General features: G+C 39.1%; 1 protein-coding gene across 3 annotated transcripts in view; it reads left to right on the top strand.

Moving 5' to 3' along the window:
• Positions 1-24,909, top strand: part of SLC35F2 (solute carrier family 35 member F2) — a 47,810-nt gene that overhangs the window by 6,498 nt on the left and 16,403 nt on the right. For 2 of the 3 annotated variants that reach the window (XM_022566345.3, XM_022566344.2), the window contains exons 2-3: positions 21,352-21,527; positions 23,703-23,830. In XM_022566345.3, the coding sequence (XP_022422053.2) occupies positions 21,352-21,527; positions 23,703-23,830 (304 nt within the window). Of the gene's footprint in view, positions 1-289; positions 8,921-21,351; positions 21,528-23,702; positions 23,831-24,909 lie in introns of those variants that run through there. The other variant, XM_089915489.1, reaches the window with a different exon arrangement.

Raw genomic sequence — 24,909 nt, 5'->3', positions numbered from 1 at the left:
ATTAATTTATTCATAATTTTGGGCAGCAGTTCTTCAACATTTAATTGGTTTGTATCAAACAACTTTCTAGGGTAGGCCAACCCATTGAATTACTTAGTGGGTCCATTTGCAACTAATCCTGGAGATTTTACCAAGGGAAAAAAAACCATTATTTAGAAGTCTTCATGGTATATTTAAAACAGATATATGAGACTACTTGCCTTTTAATAAACAAAGTGCATTCAACATATCACCTTTTCTTCATGATTCAGGATCATCATTATGATGATTTTTTTTTTTTTTTTTTTTTTTTGCGGAACGCGGGCCTCTCACTGCTGTGGCCTCTCCCGTTGCGGAGCACAGGCTCCGGACACGCAGGCTCAGTGGCCATGGCTCACGGGCCTAGCCGCTCTGCAGCATGTGGGATCTTCCCAGACCGGGGCATGAACCTGTCTCCCCTGCATCGGCAGGCGGACTCTCAACCACTGCGCCACCAGGGAAGCCCCATTATGATGATTATGATGATTAAAATTATTATTCTGAGTGGTTGTAATATGATCAGAGGTTAATTTTTTGTCTTATTTTTTTCTGACTTCTTTCTGACAGTTTTCACACATGATTTTTTTCTGTATTACTGAGCATATCTCTGAAAGTCTGCATTCTTACTAAATTATGACTTCTAACCTGTTAATGCTGTAGAAACCAGGTAACCCAGTTTCTTAGAATTGCTCGTAGTGAAAGTATAAATAGGCCCTGTATAAAGATTTAAATGGTTTTTATTTTAATAAATTATAAAAACTTTAAGTCCACAAATTTTGGGACATTTTTTTGGATGGTTACAGGAGTCTATGTTAATTAAAGTCATCAGATAAGTAATATGTCACAAAAACTTGGTTATTTATGCTAATGATGCAGAGAAAGATTCCATGAAAAACCACCTTTGAGTCCCAAACTTCTTTCTAGTCATTTCTTGGAAACCAGAGTATTTAAGGAACGTTTTAACTCAGTTTTTTCAGTCCAACAAATCCTACTGAGAGCTTGAGGCTAGTATTATTGAGAGCTTGAAGCTTAGAGCTTCCCAGAGGAGTACTGAGCAAAAGAGTTTAGGAGAATATTTCCTAAGCTTTTCACTGTGGTATCAAGCCAGAGATAAAAAAAATAATAAAAGCCAATCTTTGTTGAGTAAAGTTTACTTAGTATACCTAGAGCAACTTCACTATTCCAGCACCTCATGTGGATTAACTCATGTAATCCTTACAATAATACTCTGCAGTAAGTATTATACTATCATTGCCAGCCTACTGGACACATTTGGAAGCTGAGGCACTGAGAGGTTAAATCGTATTCCCTAACAGGATTAGTCACACAGTAGTAAGGAAAGCAACCAGGTTTCATCTCCTCCACCAAGTCAGTCTGGCCACAGAGCCTGTGCTACTAACCAGTGTGGTGACCCTGCCTCCTATGAGCTGGGCAATAAACAGAAAAAAAAGGACTTGGAAAATTTACCCCCTAGGGTTTTTGCTCTGGGTTATTTGTATCGCCTTGGGGTGCCAGAGAGTATATAAAGTCACACGATAAATATAATGCTCTTTCTGGGGCATCATTTAATTTATTTTTTAGATTCCAGTTGCACAGAAGTGGATTAATCATAATCCCTGGCTCATGACACCCTTTCGTTGTTGGCCCATGAATAAGTTAATTTTTTTTGTGTGCAGTAAGTTCCTGTATACCTACAACCAGCCTTAAAGGTAATTTTAATCTACCTATTAGTCATCTCCTCCTTCATATCCCTTCTTCCCCAACCAAAGATAATCACTATCCTGAATCCTCCTTTCACCATTTCCTTGCCCTCATTTTGATTGGAGGGTGTTCACATTGGTGCCCCTCTTAAAATTCTCGCACAGGAGTCTGGGGAGAGGGAGAATCCTGGAGGTAGAGGCCATATCCTCTACATGTTGCCCACTGTTTAGTGCTGCCCCCTCCCCTCTTGTAGGCTGTAGGACTCAAGTTTCTCTGACCTGTGTCCAAAGAGAATAGGTGAGTTGAATATGTGTTTCAGACTTTCTCATTTCAGCCAATCAAAAATTGGAGGACAGAGGGAGGATATCATAAATAGATTTTATGTCATCTTATTTTCATTAGAACACCCCTTATTAAAATAATTAATTGTAGAACATATAATCAAACGAGTGTGTTAATGCCCATTGTTAGAGATGCAAGGTAATTTGTATCAGTTGGTCTCCCTGTATGGTATTATAATCCTCAATATTGTATATTTTATTTTTGTTCTTATCAGGGAGGCAGTGTGTAGCATGAGAAAATACAAACTGAACAGCTAAAACTCAGTTTCTCACCTATTCAATTGTACTTGTAATCCCTTTCTTACAAAAGTTTTTGTGAGATTTAAATGAAACAACATATATAAGCACTTAGTATGGCACCTGACACACAGTTATTTTTATTAAGCAACCTCACTTTTGTTAGGATAATAATAAAGGATTTTTGAGTTCATAATAAATGCAAGTAGTATCCCCACTGTCCTCAGTTTCAGTAACACGTGGTCAACTGAGGTCTGAAAATATTAAATGGAAATTCCAGAAATAGACAATTCATAAGTTCTAAATTGCGTGCTGCTCTGAGTAGCATGATGAAATCCTGTGCCGTCTGCTCCATCCCACCTGGGACTTGAATCATCCCTTTGTCCTGCGTGTCCTGCCCATTAGTCACTTGTAGCATCTTGGTTATCAGATTGACTGTTCTTGTGTTCAAATCACCATTACTTTACTTAAAAATGACCCCCAAATGAAAGAGCAGTGATGTTGGCAATTTGGATATACTACAGAGAAGCCATAAAGTGTTTTCTTTAATTGAAAAGGTGAAAGTTCTCTACTTAATAAGGAAGAAAATTGTCAGCTGAGGTTGCTAAGATATATGGTAAGAACAAATCTTCTAGATGTGAAGTTGTGAAGAAGGAAAAAGAAATGTGTGCTAGTGTTGCTGCAGCACCTTAAACTGCAAAAGTTACAGCCGCAGTGTGTAATAAATGCTCAGTTAAGATGGAAAAGGCATTAAAGGCATTAAATTTGTACCATAAGATATTCTGAGAAGGATCACATTCACATAACTTTTATAACAGTATATTGTTGTGATTGCTCTATTCTATTAGTTACTGTTGTTAACCTCATTTATAAATTAAACTTTATCATAGGTATGTAGGTATAGGAAAAAACATAGCATATATAGGGTTTAGTACTATCCACGTTTTGGGGCTTCCACTGGGGTCCTTGGAATGTATCCGTCATGGATAAAGGGGAGGGGGCTACTGTACTTCCAATATAACAATGATTATGAGCCACACTGCTTGGGTTGCTCTCCAGGTTCTACCACTTACTAGCTGTGTGATATTGGGCAAGTTGCTTAATGTCTTGTGCCTCAGTTTCTTTATCTATAAAGAGCTATAAAAGTAGTACCTACCTGGGACTTCCCTGGTGGTCCAGTGGTTAAGACTCCATGCTTCCACTGCAGGGGGCACGGGTTGGATCCCTGGCTGGGCAACTAAGATCCCACATGCTGCATGGCGTGGACAGAAAAAAAAAAAATAGTACGTACCTTTAGGATTGTTGGGAGGATTAAATGCATTAGGATTATGAAACTGTGAAATTGTTAGAACAGTGCTTTGTACATAATGTGCACTCAACAAGGGTCAGATATTGTTATTACTACTGTAAACAATAACAGTGGTAACAGTAATAATAGTAATGGTAACAATAGTAACAACAACAATAATAACAGTACTAGATATTGTGTGGATATGTATATAAGGGGGAGGCACAAAAATATCCATGACAGTTTCTGCATTTATAATCTAGTAAAACAAATAAATACAACAGGCATATAAAACACTACAGACAGGATGTAGAAAATGGGAAGGAAGGTTACAATGCAAATGCCGTAGGAGTTGAGAGGACATCATTCTGGAACTGGGCACCCTTCTTACTATCTTTCTTCCCACAATTATTTCATTTTCTTAGCATAGAGGAATGGAAAGAACACGGTCTTTAGAATCTTGTTTGGATTTTAATCTAGTGTTACTATCTGTTTGTCATATCAACTTGGTTAAAAAACTTTGAACTTTTGCAAAATTTTGCCTACATTTTAGGTTTGTATGAAAATCCAGTAAGATAATATATGTAAAAGCTCAATACAGTGACTGACACTTGTCTCCCTTTTATTGTATAGACAGTGAGTATTAATGTTTCCCTTGTATTCTTGACTACCTAGGAATCATGCAGGACATAATATGTAAGGAAATCACTGGATTTCCAATTTTTACTTTTGTTGGTTTGAATAAATCTAGTTTGGTAGTTTCTGTCTTGATGGCATGGTTTCATTTTTTTCCCAGCAAATGATGAAAGTGTTTTAATCCAGGATGGCTCCTGATCAACTTTGTCTGAAGTTACTTAATAGGCTTTTTACTTGATGTGATTATCTTGTTACTAAGGCCATTCATTGAGATTAATGTAAATAGTTAAATAATATTATGATTCAAGTATGATTTTAAGTGTCATATGCAACTAAGTTGACTTGGTGTATTAGTTTTCTAGTGCTGTCATAACAAATTACCACAAATTTAGTAACTGAAAACAATACAGATTTATTATCTTACAGTTCCTTAGGGCAGAAATCTGACACAGGTCTCACTGGGCTAAAAGCAAGGTGTCAGCAGGGTTTTGTTCTTTTCTGGAGGCTCTAGGGAGAGTGGATTTCTTTTCCTTTTTCAGTTTCTAGAGGATACCTGCATTCCTTGGCCTTTGGCCCCTTCCCCATCTTCAAAGCGAGCCACTTTGCATTTCTCTTTTCTTCTGTAGTCATACCTTCCTCAACCACAGATGGGAAAGATTCTTCCTTTTAAGGACTCAATGTACTTAACCATAATCACATCTGCAAAGTCCCTTTTGCCATGTAAAAGGAAAAAAACTTCTGACAACAAATGTCAGGGTGGGGGTGTGTGGTTTTCTCACATCAACCGATTCTTCAACTCTCCAGACACAAATTGGGTGTCCTACAATTTAGTTATGACACTATTTGGAGCTAGTGCAGATGACGCAGGTTAAGGACTCAGTCCCAAAAGATTGCCCCCGTCCCCCAACCTCCCATTTCAGACACCACTCACAAGTCCCAGGTTGTCACCTTGTACTTCTGATCAACCAGCTATAAATCAGAGGTTCCCATAACCTCCTTCTCGGGTTTGATAATTTGCTAGAGTGGTTCACAGGACTCAAGAAGATTACCAGTTTATTATAAAAAGATACAACTCAGGAACAGTAAGATAGAAGAAATGCATAGGGCAAGCTATGGAGGAGGGGGCATGGAGCTTCCATGCCCTCTCCAGGTACATCACCCTCCCAGCACCTCAGTGTGTTCACCGACCTGGAAGATCTCTGAAAACCTTGGTTAGAGTTTTTATGAATGCTTCGTTATGTAGGCACGAGTGATTAACTCATTGGTCATTAGTGATTAACTCAGCCTCCAGCCCCTCTCCCCTCCCTGGGGGTGGAGCTGAAAGTTCCAGCCCTCTAATCACTGGCTGGTTCCCTTGGCAGCCAGTCCTCCATCCTTAGGGGCTTTCTTAAAGTCATATTATTAACATAAACTCTGGTGTGGTTGAAGAGGGCCTGTTATGAATAACAAAAGATGATTCTTTCACCTTTATCACTCTGCAGCTATTTCAGGAATTGGGGACAAACAAACAAACAAAAAAAGGTGCTCTTTTCACTCTTATCATTTAGAAAATTACAAGGGTTTTAAGATCTGGCCAGAAAACAAGACTAAAATATGTATTTCTTATATCATAATATCACACTATGTAAGGTGAACTATTCACAGGTTCCAGGGTACTAGGACATGGACAGTTTTGGGGAGACATCATTCTGTCTACTACATTTGGTGATAGAGTCTAAAATTAGTTCCAATAAAAAAAAAAACAGCTTTAGAGCACAAATACCACCTGGATGCTGGTAAAAATGTAAGCAATAATTCATAAAATGTCAAGGAAACCTTTTTTAAACCTTTTCTCAGCTCATCTAACCCACACCTTCTGCACATGGTCAGTGTTTGAAATAACCAACCAAAAATTGGTACTCTTTTCAGGTTGTACCACAGGTTTGAAAGAGATTTGATAGCTGCTAATTTCTTTGGATGAGCTGCATCTCTAGGCTCCAGGCATGCTGGAGAATTCACAATACCATTCTCTCTGCTGAGACCCTATAAGCGGATAGGGTAGGGAGAAAGAGAACCAGGCATGGCTTTCTTGACATTAGAGAAAGACCTAAGCCATTTTGTGATCTAAGCCTGAACACAATGCCCTTGAACAGGTCTCAGTAATTAGTGATCTTAAGGGAACAAAAAAACAAACGAGTTCTTAGGCAAGAGAAGTAACAGTAGCAAAGAATAAATCAGTTATAAAGGCTCTCAGTTCTGTTTCAATGGTAAAGATAGCCTGAAGCACATTCTTGGGCTGTTTTACAGAATTGAGCCCCCCAACCCCACCCCCTGCCCAGTGCAGCTGGAACCTAAGGAATGATGATGTTGAGCTTTTCTGACCCACGAGATTTCGGTCAACTAAAGCTTGGACTCTGTCAACCTTTGTCCCAATTCTATGCTGAATTCTTCTCTGCTCAAGCCCCTTCATGAATATGCATATACCCTCAGCTTCAGACTTCCCCAATTTTGCTGTTGGGGAGACACTGCTTTGGGAAAGATACCTGTTGTTCTTACTTGGTGCAAGTAATAAATCCTTCCTTCTCCCACTCTTTGGCTTGGCAGTGTTTTTTAGCTCAACACCCACTTAGAAGTGAACCCAGTTTTCCGGTAACAGAACAGCAGTTCCTATTCCCTTTCTGTTAACCTGAGCAACTTGACTTCATTCTTTGTGTCAGATGAAATATCACTTCATGAGGAAAGCCTTGCATGAAATCTCAAATTAGGTTAGGTCCCATCCCAATTGTTTCTTTACTGTTTTTCTTCACTGCTGTGTTGTGAATTTCATGAAGGCAGGCTCTCTATCTATTATTTTTCTATATTCCCAGAGCCTGACATACTGTCAGGAACTAAAAAAATATTTGCTGAATTGAAAAGGATACCATTAAGAAGATGGTAATAAAGGTCACCATGGGTTATTGCAATTGCCTGCCTTGTGGACTATTTCCACTAAGCAGTTTCTAGGTAGGAGTGGTGTACTACTGCAAAGGCTACCCCTCTTCTGAAAAAAGACACAGTTATTAACTTGATTTGATCATCCCTGAGATCATCTCCCTTGAACAAGCTGCAGCTTTCTACTCCACAGGTGCAGTTACCTTCAAATACCTCAAATGCTTTTCTCTCTCCACACTTCTCTATTTGTGTGAGGATGAGTGTGTGTGTGTGTTTCTGCTTAACTCTGATTTTCTAGAGGGCCTAATATTGGTAGCCTTCTCTTTTATTGGCTGTGGGATGATACTGTGATGATGAAAGTTGCCAGGTATTGCAGAAGGTTATATACTTCAGTAGTGTGCATAGTATTTATTAAATTGCTTGGTGTGTGTTAGGATATATTTATATACAAAATTCCAAGTAAAATAATCATAATTCTATGATAACTGATTTAATTCTATGCAAACCCAGTCTGCAGTTATTATGGAATATTTTATCTATTATAAAAATATGGGGAAATATAATATTGAAGACATATTCAATGATCACATAAGAAGTCAGGCATTTATATAGAGAGATGGCACCAACCTGTATTTTTGCAGCCTCATCCATTGTCATCAAACATTTGGTTATAGGAAAAAAAGAAGAGATTAATCCTCTACTTTGAAGTTATTTTAACAGAATCATGTAGGAGGGAACATGGTGGGCTAGCAGAAGCACTCTACTTAGTGTTGGGGTTTTGTATTTTGTACCTAATTCTGCCACTTTTGAACAACATCGGTTAGGTGACCCATTTCACCTCTCTCAGTCTTGGTTTCTTCGTCTGTAACTCCACAGCACTGTCAAATGGATCAAAAATCAAAGAGGGTAGAGAGAAGTTTTTGTAAATTGTGAGGCACTATAAAAAACATAAAGTTAGGTATTCTGATGGGGTCCATTTGTGTGAATGTAATAAATAAATAATATTTGATGATGACGGATGCCCCATTGGCGAGTCCAGGGAGCTTTAAGTCAGCAGTTTGGAAACCTTGAATTGTCAGCTGAGAATCGCAGGTAATAAGGAGGTTGGGGGAGAAGCAAAGGTGAGCTGTGAATCCACATTAGCACAAGGATTCAAAATGAGGAGTCAAAGAAGTCTTCTAATGTTATGTTCTCTTCTGGTCCCTTCACTTTACAGGTTTTCATAGAAAGAAAGGATTTTTTTTTTTTTTTTTTTTTGCGGTACGTGGGCCTCTCCCGTTGCGGAGCACAGGCTCTGGGGCGTACAGGCTCAGCGGCTCCGCGGCATGTGGGACGCTCGCGGACCGGGGCACGAACCCGTGTCCCCTGCTTCGGCAGACGGACTCTCAACCACTGCACCACCAGGGAAGCCCCTCTCTCCTGGCATTTTTTACCTTTATAGCAGTTCAGCCTGCCCATATTGATTCACATACTGGATAAACAAAGATGAATAGGACATTGTTTCTGCCTTTTAGTAGCCTACAACCTACCTGGGGAGCCAAACACATACTAAGTAGAGTATAATGTGAGACATTTTATTAGATCAGCAATCTTTAGGGTTTTCCTCCATTATAAACCCCTTTTCATTACTTCTCTGCCAGGAATTAATGTATATTGAAACTCCTGTAAATTGCATTTGTTAAGTAATAATGAATTTATTTTTCCTTCTCTCTCTTTTAACTAATCAGACACTAAAACTTCTGATAAGCAAGAGAAAATGAGTGTTACCATGCTTAGTTGGTAACTGAAAGTAAGTAAATGTGATGTTTGGGTTTATCATGGGTAAATGTGGGGGTTCTGTTAGGCTTAAAAAATATGGAAACGTTTAAATAAAAATAGAGACTATTACCTGCTGTGATGTACTCATCACCCAATAATTATCAACTCATTTCATTTGCACTGCTCCACTTCACCCCTTCTGGATTATACTAAAGTAGATCTCAAGCATCATATAATATCATTCATAAATATTTCAGTATTGATCTCTGCAAGATAAGGGCTTAAGAAACGTAGTCATAGTACCATTATTCCACCTAAAAATTAACAATAGTTCCTTACTATCATATATCTTGTCCATGTTCAGATTTCCCCAATTATAGCTTAATTTTAAAAATAGTGTTTTTAAACCAAGATGCACATAAGGCCCATGCATTTCAACGGGTTGTTATATCTACATCTTTTTCTTCTATACGTTTCCTCTTCCTCTTGGCTTTTTTGTTGTTGTTGTCTTTTTCTTTTCTTGGCTCTTTTTTTCTTGCAGTTTATTTTTGAAGAAACAGTTCATTTGTCATGGAGAGTTTTCCACACTCTCAGTTTTGCTGATTGTATCTTTCTGGTGAGTGTACAGTATTTCCTTCTCAGAATACTGTTTTTAAATGCAGAAAATAAAATATATAGGAGTATAGTGGAAACACATTACATCTGTTTAGGTATTAAACTATTAAAAACATATTATGATGTTAATATATGTGCTTCTTTTCTTTAAAAAAAACACATTAAATAACAAGATCTCACAATGGGTCTTTACCATAATTTTGGAGTAGTGATGATATTTTGAAATTTCAGCAATAGTTGTCATATGATATGAAAATATCTGTGAATTCTTTGGCAGCAAAGTCATAGGTACTGCTAATACTTCTACAGTTTGTTACCCACGTTCACAATCGAAGGGAATGTATTGTGATGTATTTTTTTCCCATCCAAGTTCATATATTTCCCAGAATATTTTCATGGACCTGATCAGTGGACCCCTGTTAAAAACCCTGTGGTCCTACATTTTTGGCAAGACTATTTCATAGATATTGTGTATTATCTTCAGGAGATGCATAACGTTTACTTGTCTTTATTGTTGTTGTTGTTGTTATTATATTAGGAGCTATCAAGTTTTATTGCCTAGATTATTATTTTATTAGGGGTTGTAAAATGATATTCTGTTTCTGTCATTCCATTTTTATTTATTATATAAGTATTTCTACAAACTCCCTGTCATTAACTCATTACCCTGAGGTATAATTTGTATAGGAAGGGAGGGATTGCCCTTTGAGTTAATTCTAACTTTTAATAAAGTTCAGAACCGTAGGGTTTTTAATATAACCTCTTCAGTCTTACATCTTCATCTCCTTTTTCCTGTACCCAAAATCAATACATTAATATCATTTCTTGTTTGCTTTATTCCACAGTACGCACACAGTCTCAAAATAATATCAACACTACCTCTAAAAAGTTTAAGATATTTTACAGTTCTTATTGTTTCTATGGTATATTCTATTAGGAATGTACTGTCAAATTAGTGTGTTTTAAAGTCGCTTGAAATAATTCCTTTCTATTTGGTTTTGCCACCAACTTAAGACATCCTTAAGTTCATTTAAAATTTTGTTTTTAATTTTATATGTAGCTTCTTAAAAAATTTAATTTTTGTTTTATAATTATGTAAAACACATGGCTCCTAAGACAAATCTATAAAACAAGGCATATTCAGACATAATGTACCTCTTACTTTTTCTCTCTCCTGACCTATAGGTAACAGTAAAAAGTTACCTGTTTTCATTTAAAAATACTAACAAATATAGGTAAATGTTTGCATTCCATACCCATTTTCCTCCTCATTTGGTTCTTTTTTTAGTATATCCTGGCCGTCATTTTATAGAGTGTATAGAGATATTTATTTTGCTTTTTATAGCCGCACGGTATTCCTTTGTGTTTATTAAGCTAGTCCCCTGAGACAGGAAGGCGGCAGGGCACAACCTTTAAAAGAATGACAGCCATTGAGGACACGACGTAAACCGTTTAGAACGAACTGGGTCCAAGATGGTGGGTGATTGACTTCCACTAGACCTTGAACCTCAGTATATGTTCATTGCAATACATCAGCAAGCTAAATGACACACCCACAGGCGCCATGACAGTTCCGAGGCCGACCATAAAAGGTAAAAAAGTGGGCAGTGGCCCAACTCATGGAAATCCCCACCTCTTCCCCAAAATAGTTGGAATAATCCTCCCACTCATTAGCCTATGAAATTATCCACCCCTATAAAAACTGACAACTGCATACCCTAGTGCCTGTCATCTTCTGAGGTGGCCCACACTCTGTCTATGGAGGGTGTATCTCCCTGAATAAACCTTCTGTCACTTTACTATGGCTCACTCTTGTATTCTTTCCTGTGTGAAGCTAAGAACCCACACTTGGCAGCCATCCCAGGGACTCGCCTGAGACCAGGGACATGACCATCCTCTTGTGCTCACTTTCTTTCCTGCAACAATATTTTTAGACATACAGGTTTTTTTCTTTAGATTTTTACTATTATAAATAGTGCTGCAGTGAATAGTCTGTATATATTTACTGAGCATCTACAATGAGTAAGGCATAATCCAATGGGGGAAAAAGAAAATTACCTTTCCTTACTTGCCTTCCTTTTGAGGTAATAATATATACTACTGCCCTTTCTATTCTTTGAAATTTGGCTTGCTTGGCCACTTTGAGTTTTGAATATGCCTTTATTACATCAGAATGTGTGTTCTTCAAAACTGCTAGCTACTTATGCTTATTAGCATTAGATGATACACTAATGGCTAAATTTTTGAATCATAGAAATGTAGATAAGGAAAGAATATAACAGGTCATCTAGGCTGCTACTCACTATATAAAGAAAAACTATCATATTTTAGCTTCCTTCCAGTCTAATTTAAAATACTCTACTAATAGACACTGGATAATCTATGTGCTAAATGTGATGATTTATTCTTTCCAGATTTGTAATAGGATTTTATTTTTTTTTATGTTGGGGGTAGGAGTTTATTAATTTATTTATTTTTGCTGTGTTGGGTCTTCGTTTCTGTGCGAGGGCTATCTCCAGTTGTGGCAAGCAGGGGCCACTCTTCATCGCGGTGCGCCGGCCTCTCACTATCGCGGCCTCTCTTGTTGAGTAGCACAGGCTCCAGACGCGCAGGCTCAGTAGTTGTGGCTCACGGGCCTAGTTGCTCCGCGGCATGTGGGATTCTCCCAGACCAGGGCTTGAACCCGTGTCCCCTGCATTAGCAGGCAGATTCTCAACCACTGCGCCACCAGGGAAGCCCCTGTAATAGGATTTGTATAGAAGTGCTCAAGTTATTATTCTATCCCGGGTATTTACAGATGGCGGTATGATAGATTTAAAAATCTCCCCAAGGAGACGGCTCCATAGATGTCTTTTAGCTTTGATACTAAATCTTGCCTTTAGATGATAATGTGCAACCTAGCAGCACGGATTTGAGACATAAAGTGAACAAAAATGTGTGATTTGCATTCAAACGATGCATTGTATCAGTCATTTGACACTTTTTTTTTCCTTCAAATAATTCAGTGGTTTGTCATCTTCATTGTGTATTAGATGCATCTAGGGGACTTTTAAAGTAGACTGATATTTGGATGCCACCTCCTAAGAATGTGATTCAACTCGTTTGGGCTGATGTCTTAGTTTTGGTGTTGTTTTAAAGCTCCCAATGATTTTTAAATGTACCCCCAGGTAAAGGACTATCAATCTAACCTGACGTTCCAAATGAAGAAGAGCTGAATAAATGAATCAGTCCTGTCATTGTGTCTTGTGTATATTTTATGTAAAGCTAGTGTTTGAATTAGGCAAAAATCCTTCATTCCTGAATCTTCCTGGAAATTGTTCACCTTTCTGGTCTGTGATCAAGTGTCTCATTCTTTGTGAACGTTTTCCAGGCAGTCTTGACTCTTCCTTACCCTGGCCACGCATACAACTCTGTTTTGACACTTTCCCATTTTATTGTGGTTCTGTGTTGTGAGGTCTGTTTCCTCGACTAGACAGAAAGCTCCTTAGCATGTTCAACAATGGCAAATATCCTTGAAGCACTTATTCTGTGCCAGGCACTGTGTTACTCATGGAGAATATAATGTCCCTGTCCTCCTGGAGCTTAGAGTCCTGGAGGAAGAAGAACCACAAGCAGCATGGTAGGTGCTAGGATAGAGGGATATGGTATTTTTTCAGGGCACACAGCAAGAGCCTGCTCACCTGTTCTGGAGAGAAGTGGGCCTGGGACCATGAAATACATGGGCCTTCTAAATTCCCTGTGCTTATTAGCACATATTAGGCACCCAAGAAACTTTAGTAAGTACATGACTGAAGAGTTTACTGACTGATTAAATGAATAAAAGAAGTTATAGTTTCATTGGAAAGCATGTGCATGAGTATGTGTTTTGAAATGTAAGGGATGTTAAAATACCTACTTTAGCTTTTCTGGAAGAAAGAAGGGGGGAAATAAAATGCCATAAAGTCTTTTCTTCTTTTATTCCTTAAATTCATACAATATATCCAGATAGTAATGTGGTCAGAAGTGATGTTATTTAGTTTATTTTCTACGTGTTTTCCCACCCCTACCACTGATGATCCATGACTTGTTTGCCCTGCTTTCTGGTGTCCCGGCTCCCACAGCATGAAGCTGCCTTGGAAAATATGTCTTGGAGTTGGATCATATCCTGCCATTGAAGTTCACTTCAGTGGAGGTTCCGTTTGAAAAACAGTGGCAGGATATGTCCCATGGTTAGATGCATGTTGCTTCTGTCAGCTTCCCTTAGAGAGTAACAGGTTTTATTAAGGTGTAGAGAGAGTCCCTTTGTTTAATTCAGAATTCATATGCATTAGGACCTTGTGAAATCCAAATGCTTAAATAGGAAGCCATAAGTAACAAAAATTGTTTTGAGGCCTATGGTATCTCTACAAGTCTGAGTTGTTTTCTCTTCTTTCGCCCTTGTTCAGCCTCTTCCCCCTTCAGTTTCTCTTTCTTTCTGTCTTTCTCACTTGCTCTCATTCTTGCTCTCTTCCTCTTCCATTATAGATGAGGTCATTATGATTTGGAGCCAAGAGAAGTGCATTCCTGTAACTTTAAATCTCCATACTCAATTTATGACTTTTTTTTTTAGAAGATGGTTATACTTTATAGTTGGAGGACAACTTGCTTAATTGTGCTATTTTTTAATGTAAATGTGAGCTTATTAGAGGAATTTTGTCAATTTGTGAACAGGGCTTAGTGCTTCCACATTTCTTATTCTCACATATTTCACATTTATTATTGCTTTTGAGCCCATTATGGTCTGCAAAGAATGTTCTGAATTTGATAAAGTTATCAGCCCCTTGATTAGCTTTTTAGTGTCCTGTACTTTGGACATCCAATGCCCTCCTGACATACGGAGAAACAGTGTTAATACTGGTAGCAGGGAAATTAGGCTAGACCCTTTGTTTCCTGACTGCAAGGTGAGGTGCAGGGATCCTTTGAAGAAGGTGTTTCCTAATATAAGCTCTGTTATAAAATCGTGGAGAAGTGAAGGAGGGTAAAGAGATGAATGTGGGGAAAGGTGAGTGAGGACAAAGAGGTACAGGAGGTAAGAAGATATCAGCCGTGAGAGATGACCTCACTTACTATCCTAAGACCGTGTTCTGTAGCAGGCACAGCAGATGTTCAGTGGTCAGACAATTTGTGCACAGACTCTGCTCCTGAGATGATCTTAGGGAAGACACACCCCTCTTCTGGGCCACAGTTTCCTCAACTTAAAAAAGTGGGCATTAGCAACAAAATCTAGCAATTCTGAGACTTTGTTCCATGGAAGAGAGGAGGAGAAGTTTAAAGAAATGAGGTCATTAAACAATGAAATACCAGAAAATTGGAACCATTTCCTTGGCCAGGTACCCTTCCCCACATGATTCCAGAGGGAAGTATGTGGTTGGGGACAATGACACAAAATGAATGCACTTTTTCACTCTTTGGCTTTGGCCTATACTTCTGTAGGTTCCCAGTACACTATACAGGACCCAGTGGTGAATTTCTTATGCCTAGGATAGGGCACCATAACATCCAGAATTGATGCAAACTATGCCTCCTTCAGGAAGAAATGAGCATAAGAGAAAGAGGTAGCAACCCACAGATCCAGTTTGCCTCATCAGCCTGTGACAGGTAGAACATCCCTAGAAAGAACACTGCTCTGGGGCTTCTCTGGTGGTGCATTGGTTAAGAATCCGCCTACCAGTGCAGGGAACACAGGCTGGAGCCCTGGTTGGGGAAGATCCCACATGCCGCGGGGCAACTAAGCCCGTGCGCCACAACTACTGAGCCTGTGCTCTAGAGTCTGCAAGCCACAACTACTGAAGCCTGCACGCCTAGAGTCCATGCTCCACAACAAGAGAAGCCACTGCAATGAGAAGCTCGCGCACTGCAATGAAGACCCAACGCAGCCAAAAATAAATAAATATATAAATAAATTTTTAAAAAAAGAATACTACTCTGTGGGAGCAAGTCCTTAACCTCTTGCTCACCTGGGTGAAAATTTCCTTCAGTTGCCTAATAAAATGTCTTTGGGTCTGGCCATTTCCTGATATAATTTCTGCCTGTTGAAGGGTGAAGTTGCTTCATTTCCTTCCTTTTGAAAGTAACAGAGTAAACTGGAGTGATATAACCCTTTGAAGAGCATTTTAGCAAAACAAGTAAAGTTGAAGACATGCCCTAAAACCAATGATTCTACTCTTAAATATATCTCCAGAGCAAATGATTTCTTTAAACTTCATGACACAAATAGAAACTTCATGACACAAATAGAAACTCATGACACAAATAGAAACTCATGACACAAATAGAAACTCATTATATTTGTAGAGTACTCTGAGTTCACTGCTTCCAGCAGATGTCTAGATGGTACCCATCAGGCCATCCTGAGTGTGGAGGAGATTATATGTTAGCACATAGTTTGCTAAAACCCAGAAAAAGTCTTAGATATGTATGTCAGGGGACATACATATGAATGTTTGTAGAGGCATTGTTTATAAGTGCAAAAATAAATTGGAATACAACCTAATAATCAATAAGGGAATGGATAAATAAAGTGTGATATAATCACATAGTGGAGTACTATACAGTAGTGGAAAGGAATGAACTAGAACTAACATCAATATAGAGGACTCTCTTGAACAATGTTTATCAAAAAAGCAAGTTGCAAAAGTATACATTTAGTATGATGCAGTTTATATAAAAATTTAAAACAGACAAAACAATTGTATACATTGCATAAGGATACTTCTGTAAATATGAAAATATATGGAAATGCATTGAATGTTAAATACCAAGTTCTAGAAAGTACTTATCTCAGGAGGGCTAAGAGATTGGGGAGAACACAAGGGGGATATGTTGATTTTGCCAATATTTGTGGAGAGAGAGAGTAGAGCAGGAAGAGCAGTTAGGAGGAATTTGCTGCAGTTCAAACTGTAGAGCGCTTCCCCTTGAAATGCCACTTACTCTTGCTTCCAGAGTGGTTTTCCTTGTTTTCTCCCTGCGTCTCTCTGGCCATGCCCCTTCATCCCCATCTCTAATTCCTCTTCCTCCTCTGCCCCTTAAATGTTGCTGTTTCCCAGATTGATTTTTTAAAATAATTTTATATGTTTATTTTTAAATTTATTGGCTGCATTGGGTCTTTGTTGCTGCATGTGGGTTTTCTCTAGTTGTGGTGAGCGGGGGCTACTCATCATTGCGGTGGGGCTTCTCATTGCGGTGGCTTCTCTTGTTGTGGAGCACGGGCTCTAGGCACATGGGCTTCAGTAGTTGTGGCACACGGGCTCAGTAGTTGCTCCACAGCATGTGGGATCTTCCCGGACCAGGACTTGAACCAATGTCCCCTGCATTGGCAGGAGGATTCTTAACCACTGAGCCACCAGGGAAGTCCCCCAGGAAGTTTCTTTTTTACCCTCTTTTCTTTTCAATTTTTAGGTATATGTTTTAGTGACCTCATTTATATCCCAACTTCGATTACCACTTTTATGATCATGATTCCCAAATTTATTTCTCCAATCCAGTCCTTTTTCCCAGCTCCAAACTGTCTACTGGACATTTCTTCTTGACTGTCTCATAATTAAACAAAATCCAGCATGTCCAAAATGGAGTTAATCTCTTTTCCAAATGTACCTTTTCCTTTTGTCTTTGGGATCTTGATTAATTACATTGTTATCTACACAGGTGTCTGATCCAGAAAACTGGGTATTATATTAGGTAGATCTGTCTCTGTCAATTTTCCTCTTTAATTGGCTTCCATGGCAGGAATTAAGGGTTAAGTTTTGGTGTTCTGTGTTATGACATAATGTGCTATGACATATTTAGGGACCCAGGAATGCTCAATTCCTACCTTGCTAATCTCTTTACTCTCTCCTATTCAGAAGATTTCAGTGAGCTTACCACCAGCAAAATAAGATACCAACTTTAGAACCTATTTTAGATCTCTTCTTGATCTCGATTCTGTTGACTTTTCCATCACCTGCTGCTCTTGTTTTTCTCTTACACTCTGGGTTATAGCTACACCAACCCACTTGAAATCCCTGAATGTGCCATATTGTTTTAGAACTCTGTGCCTTTGTACCTGCTATTCCTTGTGCTTGAGATACCTTTCCTTACTGTGCCTGTCTAGTGAACTTCTGAGGTTCTTGTAAGTAGCCCATTTTTATACTTGTCTGTCTGTTCCCTAATTACTAGTTTATATGCCTACTTATCCCCAATGGTCTCTGAGCCTCTGAGGCACAGAGAGTGCCTATCCAGTTTTGTATCTTCATGGCCTGGCACATGGTAGATGCTCTATAAGTATATATTTAGGGTTGACTTACCCAGCAAATTTCCCCTTTTTCTTGTTGCCTGTGTTAGGGTTGTTTGAGATTAGTTGCAAATTACTGAAGCAAATATTCCAAAGAAAAAATACATTGTAAACTCTTAGAACAGATATTCTCTGTCTTCTGCAATTTGGGTATTTTCTATTTTGCTTAGAGCAACTCTGGAAGGAAGTATTTATGTAGAGAACATTTAAATAAAAGTTGCAGTATTCTCAATCCTGGTCCCTGAACCTTCCAGGAACTATATGTCTTCATCATCTCTTTTAATTTCTTTTAAGTTTCTTTCAAGTTTTCACCCATATTGCCTTCTGCTCATCTCCCAAACTTGTTTAAGTTTCCCTGCTTCTTTAACAAGATAATAATTAAACAAACAAACAAACAAACAAGCAAAAACCCTGTCCTCAACACTGCTGCTAATAAGCAGAATACTTCAAACTCTTTCCCCATCGCTATTCTCCTTTTCATCATTAAAAAGAAAAAAAGAGCTATTTATGTTTGGTGCATTAATTTGCTCATATTCTACTCACTCAGCCCACTAGAATCTGACTTTAGTCATTACCACTAACAAAATGCTTTCTTTCCAAGCCATCTAGCAGCATCCAGCTTGCCAGTCCAACTGTGTCTCTTTAGCCATGATGACATCTTTTCTCTCTGCAGTTTTTGACACTGTAGTATTGATGATCTCATCCTTCTTGAAATGTTTTTCTACTCTTAGTTTCTGTATCATGGCACTCATAATTTCTTGTCTTTCTCTGACTATTGAACTTCATTGGATAAGTGGGGAAGTGTCTTATATTTGAGGTAACCATATATTTGGGCATATGTGGTAATTTCTTTATCCATTTACATTCACTTGACAAATATTTATTTATTAAGTGACAACCAAGTGCCAGCACTGGATATGTAGTGGAGAGTAAAACAGATATGGTCTTTCTGAAGTCCAGAGTTTCAACCTTGTATTTGTTATCTGTTGCTACTGTGTAACAAATTACCTCAAATTTAGTGGCTTAAAACAATACACATCTGTTATCATAGTTTTTATGGATTAGGCATCTGGGCATGGCTTAGCTCTGTCCTCTGCTTCAGGGTCTCTCATAAGGCTGCAGTCATGGTGTTGGCCAGGGCTAGAGTCTCATCTGAAGTCATGACTGGGGAGGGAATCTGCTTCCAAGCTCATGTTGATTTTGGCAAGATTTATTTCCTTGGAGACTGTTGGACTCAGGGTCTCAGTTCCTTGCTGGTTGTTGACCAGAGGCCACCCTTAGTTCCTTTCCGTGTGGGCCTGTCTATATATAGCAGCTTGTTTGATCAGAGCCAGCAAGGAAGAGAATCAATAGAGTTGGGTAGCAAGATGGAAGTTATAACCTCAGGTAGTGTATCCATGGAAGTGGTATCCTGTTTTTTTTTTTTTTAATTGAAGTATAGTTGATGTACAATATTATATAAGTTACAGGTGTACAATATAGTGATTCACAATTTTTAAAGGTTATACTCTATTTATAGTTATTATAAAGTATTGGCTATATTCCCTGTGTTGTATAGTATGGTATCCCATTAATTTTCTTGTATTCTAATGGTTAGAATCAAGTAAAAGATCCAACCCATGTTAAAGTGGAAGAGATTACACAGAGTAAAACTACCCAGAAACAGAGATTCACTGGTGGCCATCTTAGAGTCTGCCTGTCACAAACCTCTTAATGTTTTTCTCTCAGACCTTCCAGCCACCTCAATTTCTACTGTTCTCAAATTAAGCTCAGTACTCTCCCCTTGCCCAAACCTGCTTCTCATCCTGTATTCTGTGTCTTGGTCAGCTGCGGGCAGCTGCCTTATATCTATCCAGTCATCTAGTCCAGAAACCCAGAGATCATTTTCAATACCTCCTCCTGAGATTTAATGGATCACTAGGCTCTGTGAGTCTTTCACATCATTCTCTACTTAACATTCACATTTATGTGGCTTTAGTTCAGTCATGGATCATTATATTAACCTTCTAACCTTCAGTAGTCCTTCTCATAGTAACCAGAGTTACTTTTTTTTTGCGGTACACGGGCTTCTCACTTTTGTGGCCTCTCCCGTTGTGGAGCACAGGCTCCGGATGTGCAGGCTCAGTGGCCATGGCTCACGGGCCTAGCCGCTCCGCGTTATGTGGGATCCTCCCGGACCAGGGCATGAACCCATGTCCCCTGCATCGGCAGGCAGACTCCCAACCACTGCGCCACCAGGGAAGCCCCAGAGTTACCTTTTTACAGTCTGGCCTCTACTTACTTTTCCAGGCTTCTTGCCCTCCACTCTTTGCTGTTGACCTTATGCCTTAGGCATAGGCCACTCGATATTTCCTGAACCCACCATTGCATGTTTGTGCCTCTACATTTGGTCCTGCAGTTACTTCTTCCTGGGTTCCCTTCTCCCTACTTCTTCCTCTAGAAATCTCTTATATACATACTTCCAAACCTAACTGAAAAATCACCTCTTCCATAAAACTTTTCTCAGTTTTCTCCCTGCCTGCTAACTCCCTCACTCAGAATTAACCAATAGTACCTGTGTGCTCTCTCAGCCCCTTAATCACACCACTGTTACAAGACTGTTGTTGTGTAGTTTGCTTTCTGCAGTTTCGTAGTTGGCTGTTAAGGTACTTCTCTTTTAAAATGCCAAAGGGTAGGGTCTAGATCTTATTCTTCTCTGGATCCAAAGTGCCAGCCTCTGGAACAGTGATTCACAATCTTGGCTGCATTTGGAATTACTTGGGGACCTTTGAACTCCACCGAGGTCTGGACCCACCCCCCGAGGCGACGATATGATTGGTCTCAGGTGCAGCCCGGGATATTAGCATTTTTAAAAGCTCCATGATTCTAACATGTAGGTAACATTGAAAGCCTCTGCTTCTAGTTGAAGGAACCAAGTCTCTGGGAGAATGAGAGGATGAGAAAATGTTAAACAATGAATAGGAAGACTTTAAAACTAGAGTTAAAGTTGAGCTTTAAAAAATCATACACACAGGGCTTCCCTGGTGGCGCAGTGGTTGAGAGTTCGCCTGCCGATGCAGGGGACACGGGTTCGTGCCCCGGTCCGGGAAGATCCCACATGCCGCGGAGCGGCTAGGCCCGTGAGCCATGGCCGCTGAGCCTGCGCGTCCGGAGCCTGTGTTTCGCAACGGGAGAGGCCACAACAGTGAGAGGCCCGCGTACTGCAAAAAAAAACACACACACATAATTCAAATAAAATATGACATAGCTAAGTAATCAAAATGATCTCTAAATAGATCATCAGTGAACTGGGGGAATATGTATTTTTGTGGTAATGAGGGGAAAATTAGAAATGTAAAAGAGAATAAAACTGTAGTCTCTCAAAATCCAACGCTTTAATTTTTGTGCATATGAAGTAAGCGATAAAATGAAATAAAGAACCACCTGGAATTATTAGCATTTTCCTTTTGGTTTAGCCCTAAAGTGTGTATGTGTGTGTGTGTGTGTGTGTGTGTGTGTGTGTGTGTGTGAAAGATATAACTTACTTGCCAGTTCCTCTGATTTCCTCCTTTATTTTCTAGGAATATTTTGAAAACAATTGCCCTGGGTCAGATGTTGTCCTTGTGTATATGTGGGACAGCCATCACCAGCCAGTATTTGGCAGAAAGATACAAAGTGAATACCCCCATGCTTCAGAGCTTTATCAACTATTGCTTGCTGTTTCTAATTTATACAGTGATGCTGGCATTTCAATCAGGTATGTCAAATGTTGGAATTACCTTTTCAACAAATTATCTTCATAAAAATTTTTGGCTCTTGACATTCAAAAAATAAAATATGGGGCAAAATCAAGAACAGGAAACTACTGCTGTTTTTATTAAAGTTATTAGAAAAGTATGACACCTTTGAATTCTATGAAATTGGTGACTAGAGATTTGTGTATAATTCTCTGAAATTGTTGATTAAAATAAGTAGCACCAAACTGTAACGTAGGAGTTGTCTAAAAAAAAAAAAGTGTAGGGCTTCCCTGGTGGCGCAGTGGTTGAGAGTCCACCTGCCGATGCAGGGGACACAGGTTCGTGCCCCGGTCTGGGACGATCCCACATAACGCGGAGCGGCTGGGCCCGTGAGCCATGGCCGCTGAGCCTGCGCGTCCGGAGCCTGTGCTCCGCAACGGGAGAGGCCACAACAGCGAGAGGTCTGCGTACCGCAAAAAAAAAAAAAAAAAAAAAAAAAAGTGTAAATGCCATTACAAATTAGGTCTTCTATCTTTCCCCCCATGGTTGATAAATTTAAAAGACAGTATTAGAAACACTTAAAAAGTCAAGAAACTCACTGTCCAAAATATGTATTTCCAGCTAAGTGGAGAATGCTAAATGGACCACCAATTGCATGTATTGATAGATCAAGTCTATGTTGTGAGAGAAACAAAACAAGGAATTGGCAAGGAATTAACATCTTATCACTGGCTGGTTAAGTTGTTTTAGAATCATTGTAGAATTATCATCTCTAGCTAACTATTTATAAATGGGAAAAACTAGGCTAACATTATTGCGCCAGGTATCATTTTAATTGCTTAACTCATTGAAGCCTCCTAACAAATCAAGTGAGTATTATTATTATCTCCACTTTATAGATGAGTAATCTGAGGCATGTAGTACTTAGATAACTTGCTGTAAATCATGCAGGTGGAGGCAGATTTCAACCTAGGCAGCCTGCCCCAGAGCCCATGCACTCACCACCATGCTGTATTAGGGGCTTCTTGTCATGATAAGAGCCATCCTTCCCACAAAAGAAGAACATGGTATTATAAAATAAATTAAATAAGATTGAATTCAAGAGTGTAAAGACAATGGGTAACCCAGACTGATAGGTAGGGTGCAATACTCCCATTTTCATCACATTTAAGGCAAATAATAAAATCACCAATGTGCTATTTGCTAATCGTCTTTTAATATGAACCTTAATACATCAATGGTATTTCTATGTGTCAGGATAAATAACTTATTTTGAAAGAAAATGGAAACCAGTTGTGGGAAGGGGTAAAGAGATATCTTAAGGGGAAAGCTTCAAATTTGGTGAGAACTTTAGGAGTTGGAAATAGAACTGGTACATGGTTAATAGCCCCAGACTTTTCTCCTCTATGTAAGCATTGGCCTTTAGGAAGTCAGTGTGATTCATAAGTATATCAGTGTAGTCCTTCTAAGGGATGGTTATTAGGTACCTTCCATGCCTTCTCATCTTGGGGAAGACAAACTGTGTTTTCAGGATGTTCCTGCTGATTGGGATTTCATGATAATTATTTGGCTACGATTCTCACTACCTTTATTTTCTTGCAGGTTATCTTACCCATAAAGCCTTCTTGTATATATGCCAACTCTATATCCTTTTGATGCTAGATTCTACAAAGAAATGAATCACAGTTAACTTGAATAAATAGAATTTAGGGGATAAAAGGTGTTTCTTCAGTGGGGCCACTAAATCTTTTTTCCATACTTACTACTGGCTTAATTTTCTCTTGAAAGCACATCTTTTCCAAAAGAATGACCACATGCAGAGTTTTCTTTGAAGAAGCTCATGAACAGAGGTTAAATAACCAATGAATTCATAAGAAAACATTTCATTTCCTAGGGATCTGGATGTTATATTTCTGTTGCAGTAGGAAAGGGAATTTAACCACTTTTTTCTTACTTCCTTTCTCTTTGGTGTTTTCATTGAACACTTGGTCTATGATGACACCTTAGCTTGGGCCTCATACTAGAAAAAAATCTGACTGCTGAGCTGTTGCAGGAGTTTGGGTTATGAGTAATGGAAATTAGGAGGGTCCACATTCAAAATACATAGTAAACCCTTGCTTTGACTCTTTATCTCTAAATTAACATGCAAGGAATCATTTTAAGTACATGTACTAATCTAGATTTCTTTCAACCAGGTAGTGATAACCTTTTAAACATCTTGAAAAAGAAATGGTGGAAGTACATCCTGCTTGGACTAGCAGATGTAGAAGCTAATTACCTGATTGTCAGAGCATACCAGTACACAACTCTAACCAGTGTCCAGGTAAGGAGTCCTCTTACCAGTTTGGGTTTTATAGCTTTAAGAGAAGAATCTGAGCTCATATGTGCTCACCTAATTTTATTAAGAACCTGTTCACTTGAAGAAAACCTAAACACGGGTGGATGCTATCTGTTTTCCAGTGGAGCATATATGCTAATGAGTAAGGCTTCCTGGAATTACTGAAAACATGTACAAGTTAATCAGTTCCCAAACTGCTAATGCTATAGCAGAATAGAACAGTTTCTATGAAAATAAACATAAATATTTAGTTGGCAATGGATGCTGTGATGTTGGCAAGAGTTCTGTTTTATGTGTTGCTTAAACATGGCATATAAAGTGGATATACCATTGTGCTACAGAAAAGTTGGAGGTTTGCAAGTAAAGTGGATATTCAAGACAAAGGAACAATTAAAAGGAACCTATTAGACATCTTGGTTAGAGATGGTAGCCAAAAGTAAAACTTATATCTCTATTCTTTTTCTAGGTTTATTCTCACTGGATTGAAAGAAAAATGTTTCTACATAGCAGTACTTTTCAACCTGGTGGAGTTGAGGAAGATTGTTTAAGTTGTCTTAATGTTAGGGAGTTTACTGGTGGCCTAGTGGTTAGGATTATGGGCTTTCGCTGCTGTAGCCTGGTTCCATCCCTGGTTGAAGAACCGAGATCCCACAAGCCGTGTCATGCAGCCAAAAAAAAAGAAAAGAGTTGTCTTAATGTTGGCAAACTGTGTGATGTATCATAACACTGACTCCCCATTGCTAACAACAAAATATCTTATAAATGAGATGAAAGTAAGATAGATTCCAATACCAGGTTTTTGCGGTACGCGGGCCTCTCATTGCTGTGGCCTCTCCCCCTGCGGAGCACAGGCTCCGGACGCGCAGGCTCAGCGGCCATGGCTCACGGGTCCAGCCGCTCTGCGGCATGTGGGATCCTCCCAGACCGGGGCACGAACCCATGTCCCCTGCATTGGCAGGCGAACTCTCCACCACTGCGCCACCAGGGAAGCTCCTGAATTTAAGACTTTCGATGCATCACTTTTTTTTTGTTTTGGCTGCACAGCATGACTTGCGGTATCTTAG

Source organism: Delphinapterus leucas, chromosome 7 (assembly GCF_059928025.1).
Source record: "Delphinapterus leucas isolate spDelLeu-1000000601 "Yukka" chromosome 7, BTC_Dleu_Yukka2, whole genome shotgun sequence".
Taxonomy (NCBI): domain Eukaryota; kingdom Metazoa; phylum Chordata; class Mammalia; order Artiodactyla; family Monodontidae; genus Delphinapterus; species Delphinapterus leucas.
Note: the sequence above shows the minus strand (reverse complement) of the source record. Positions and strands in the feature narration are given on the sequence as shown.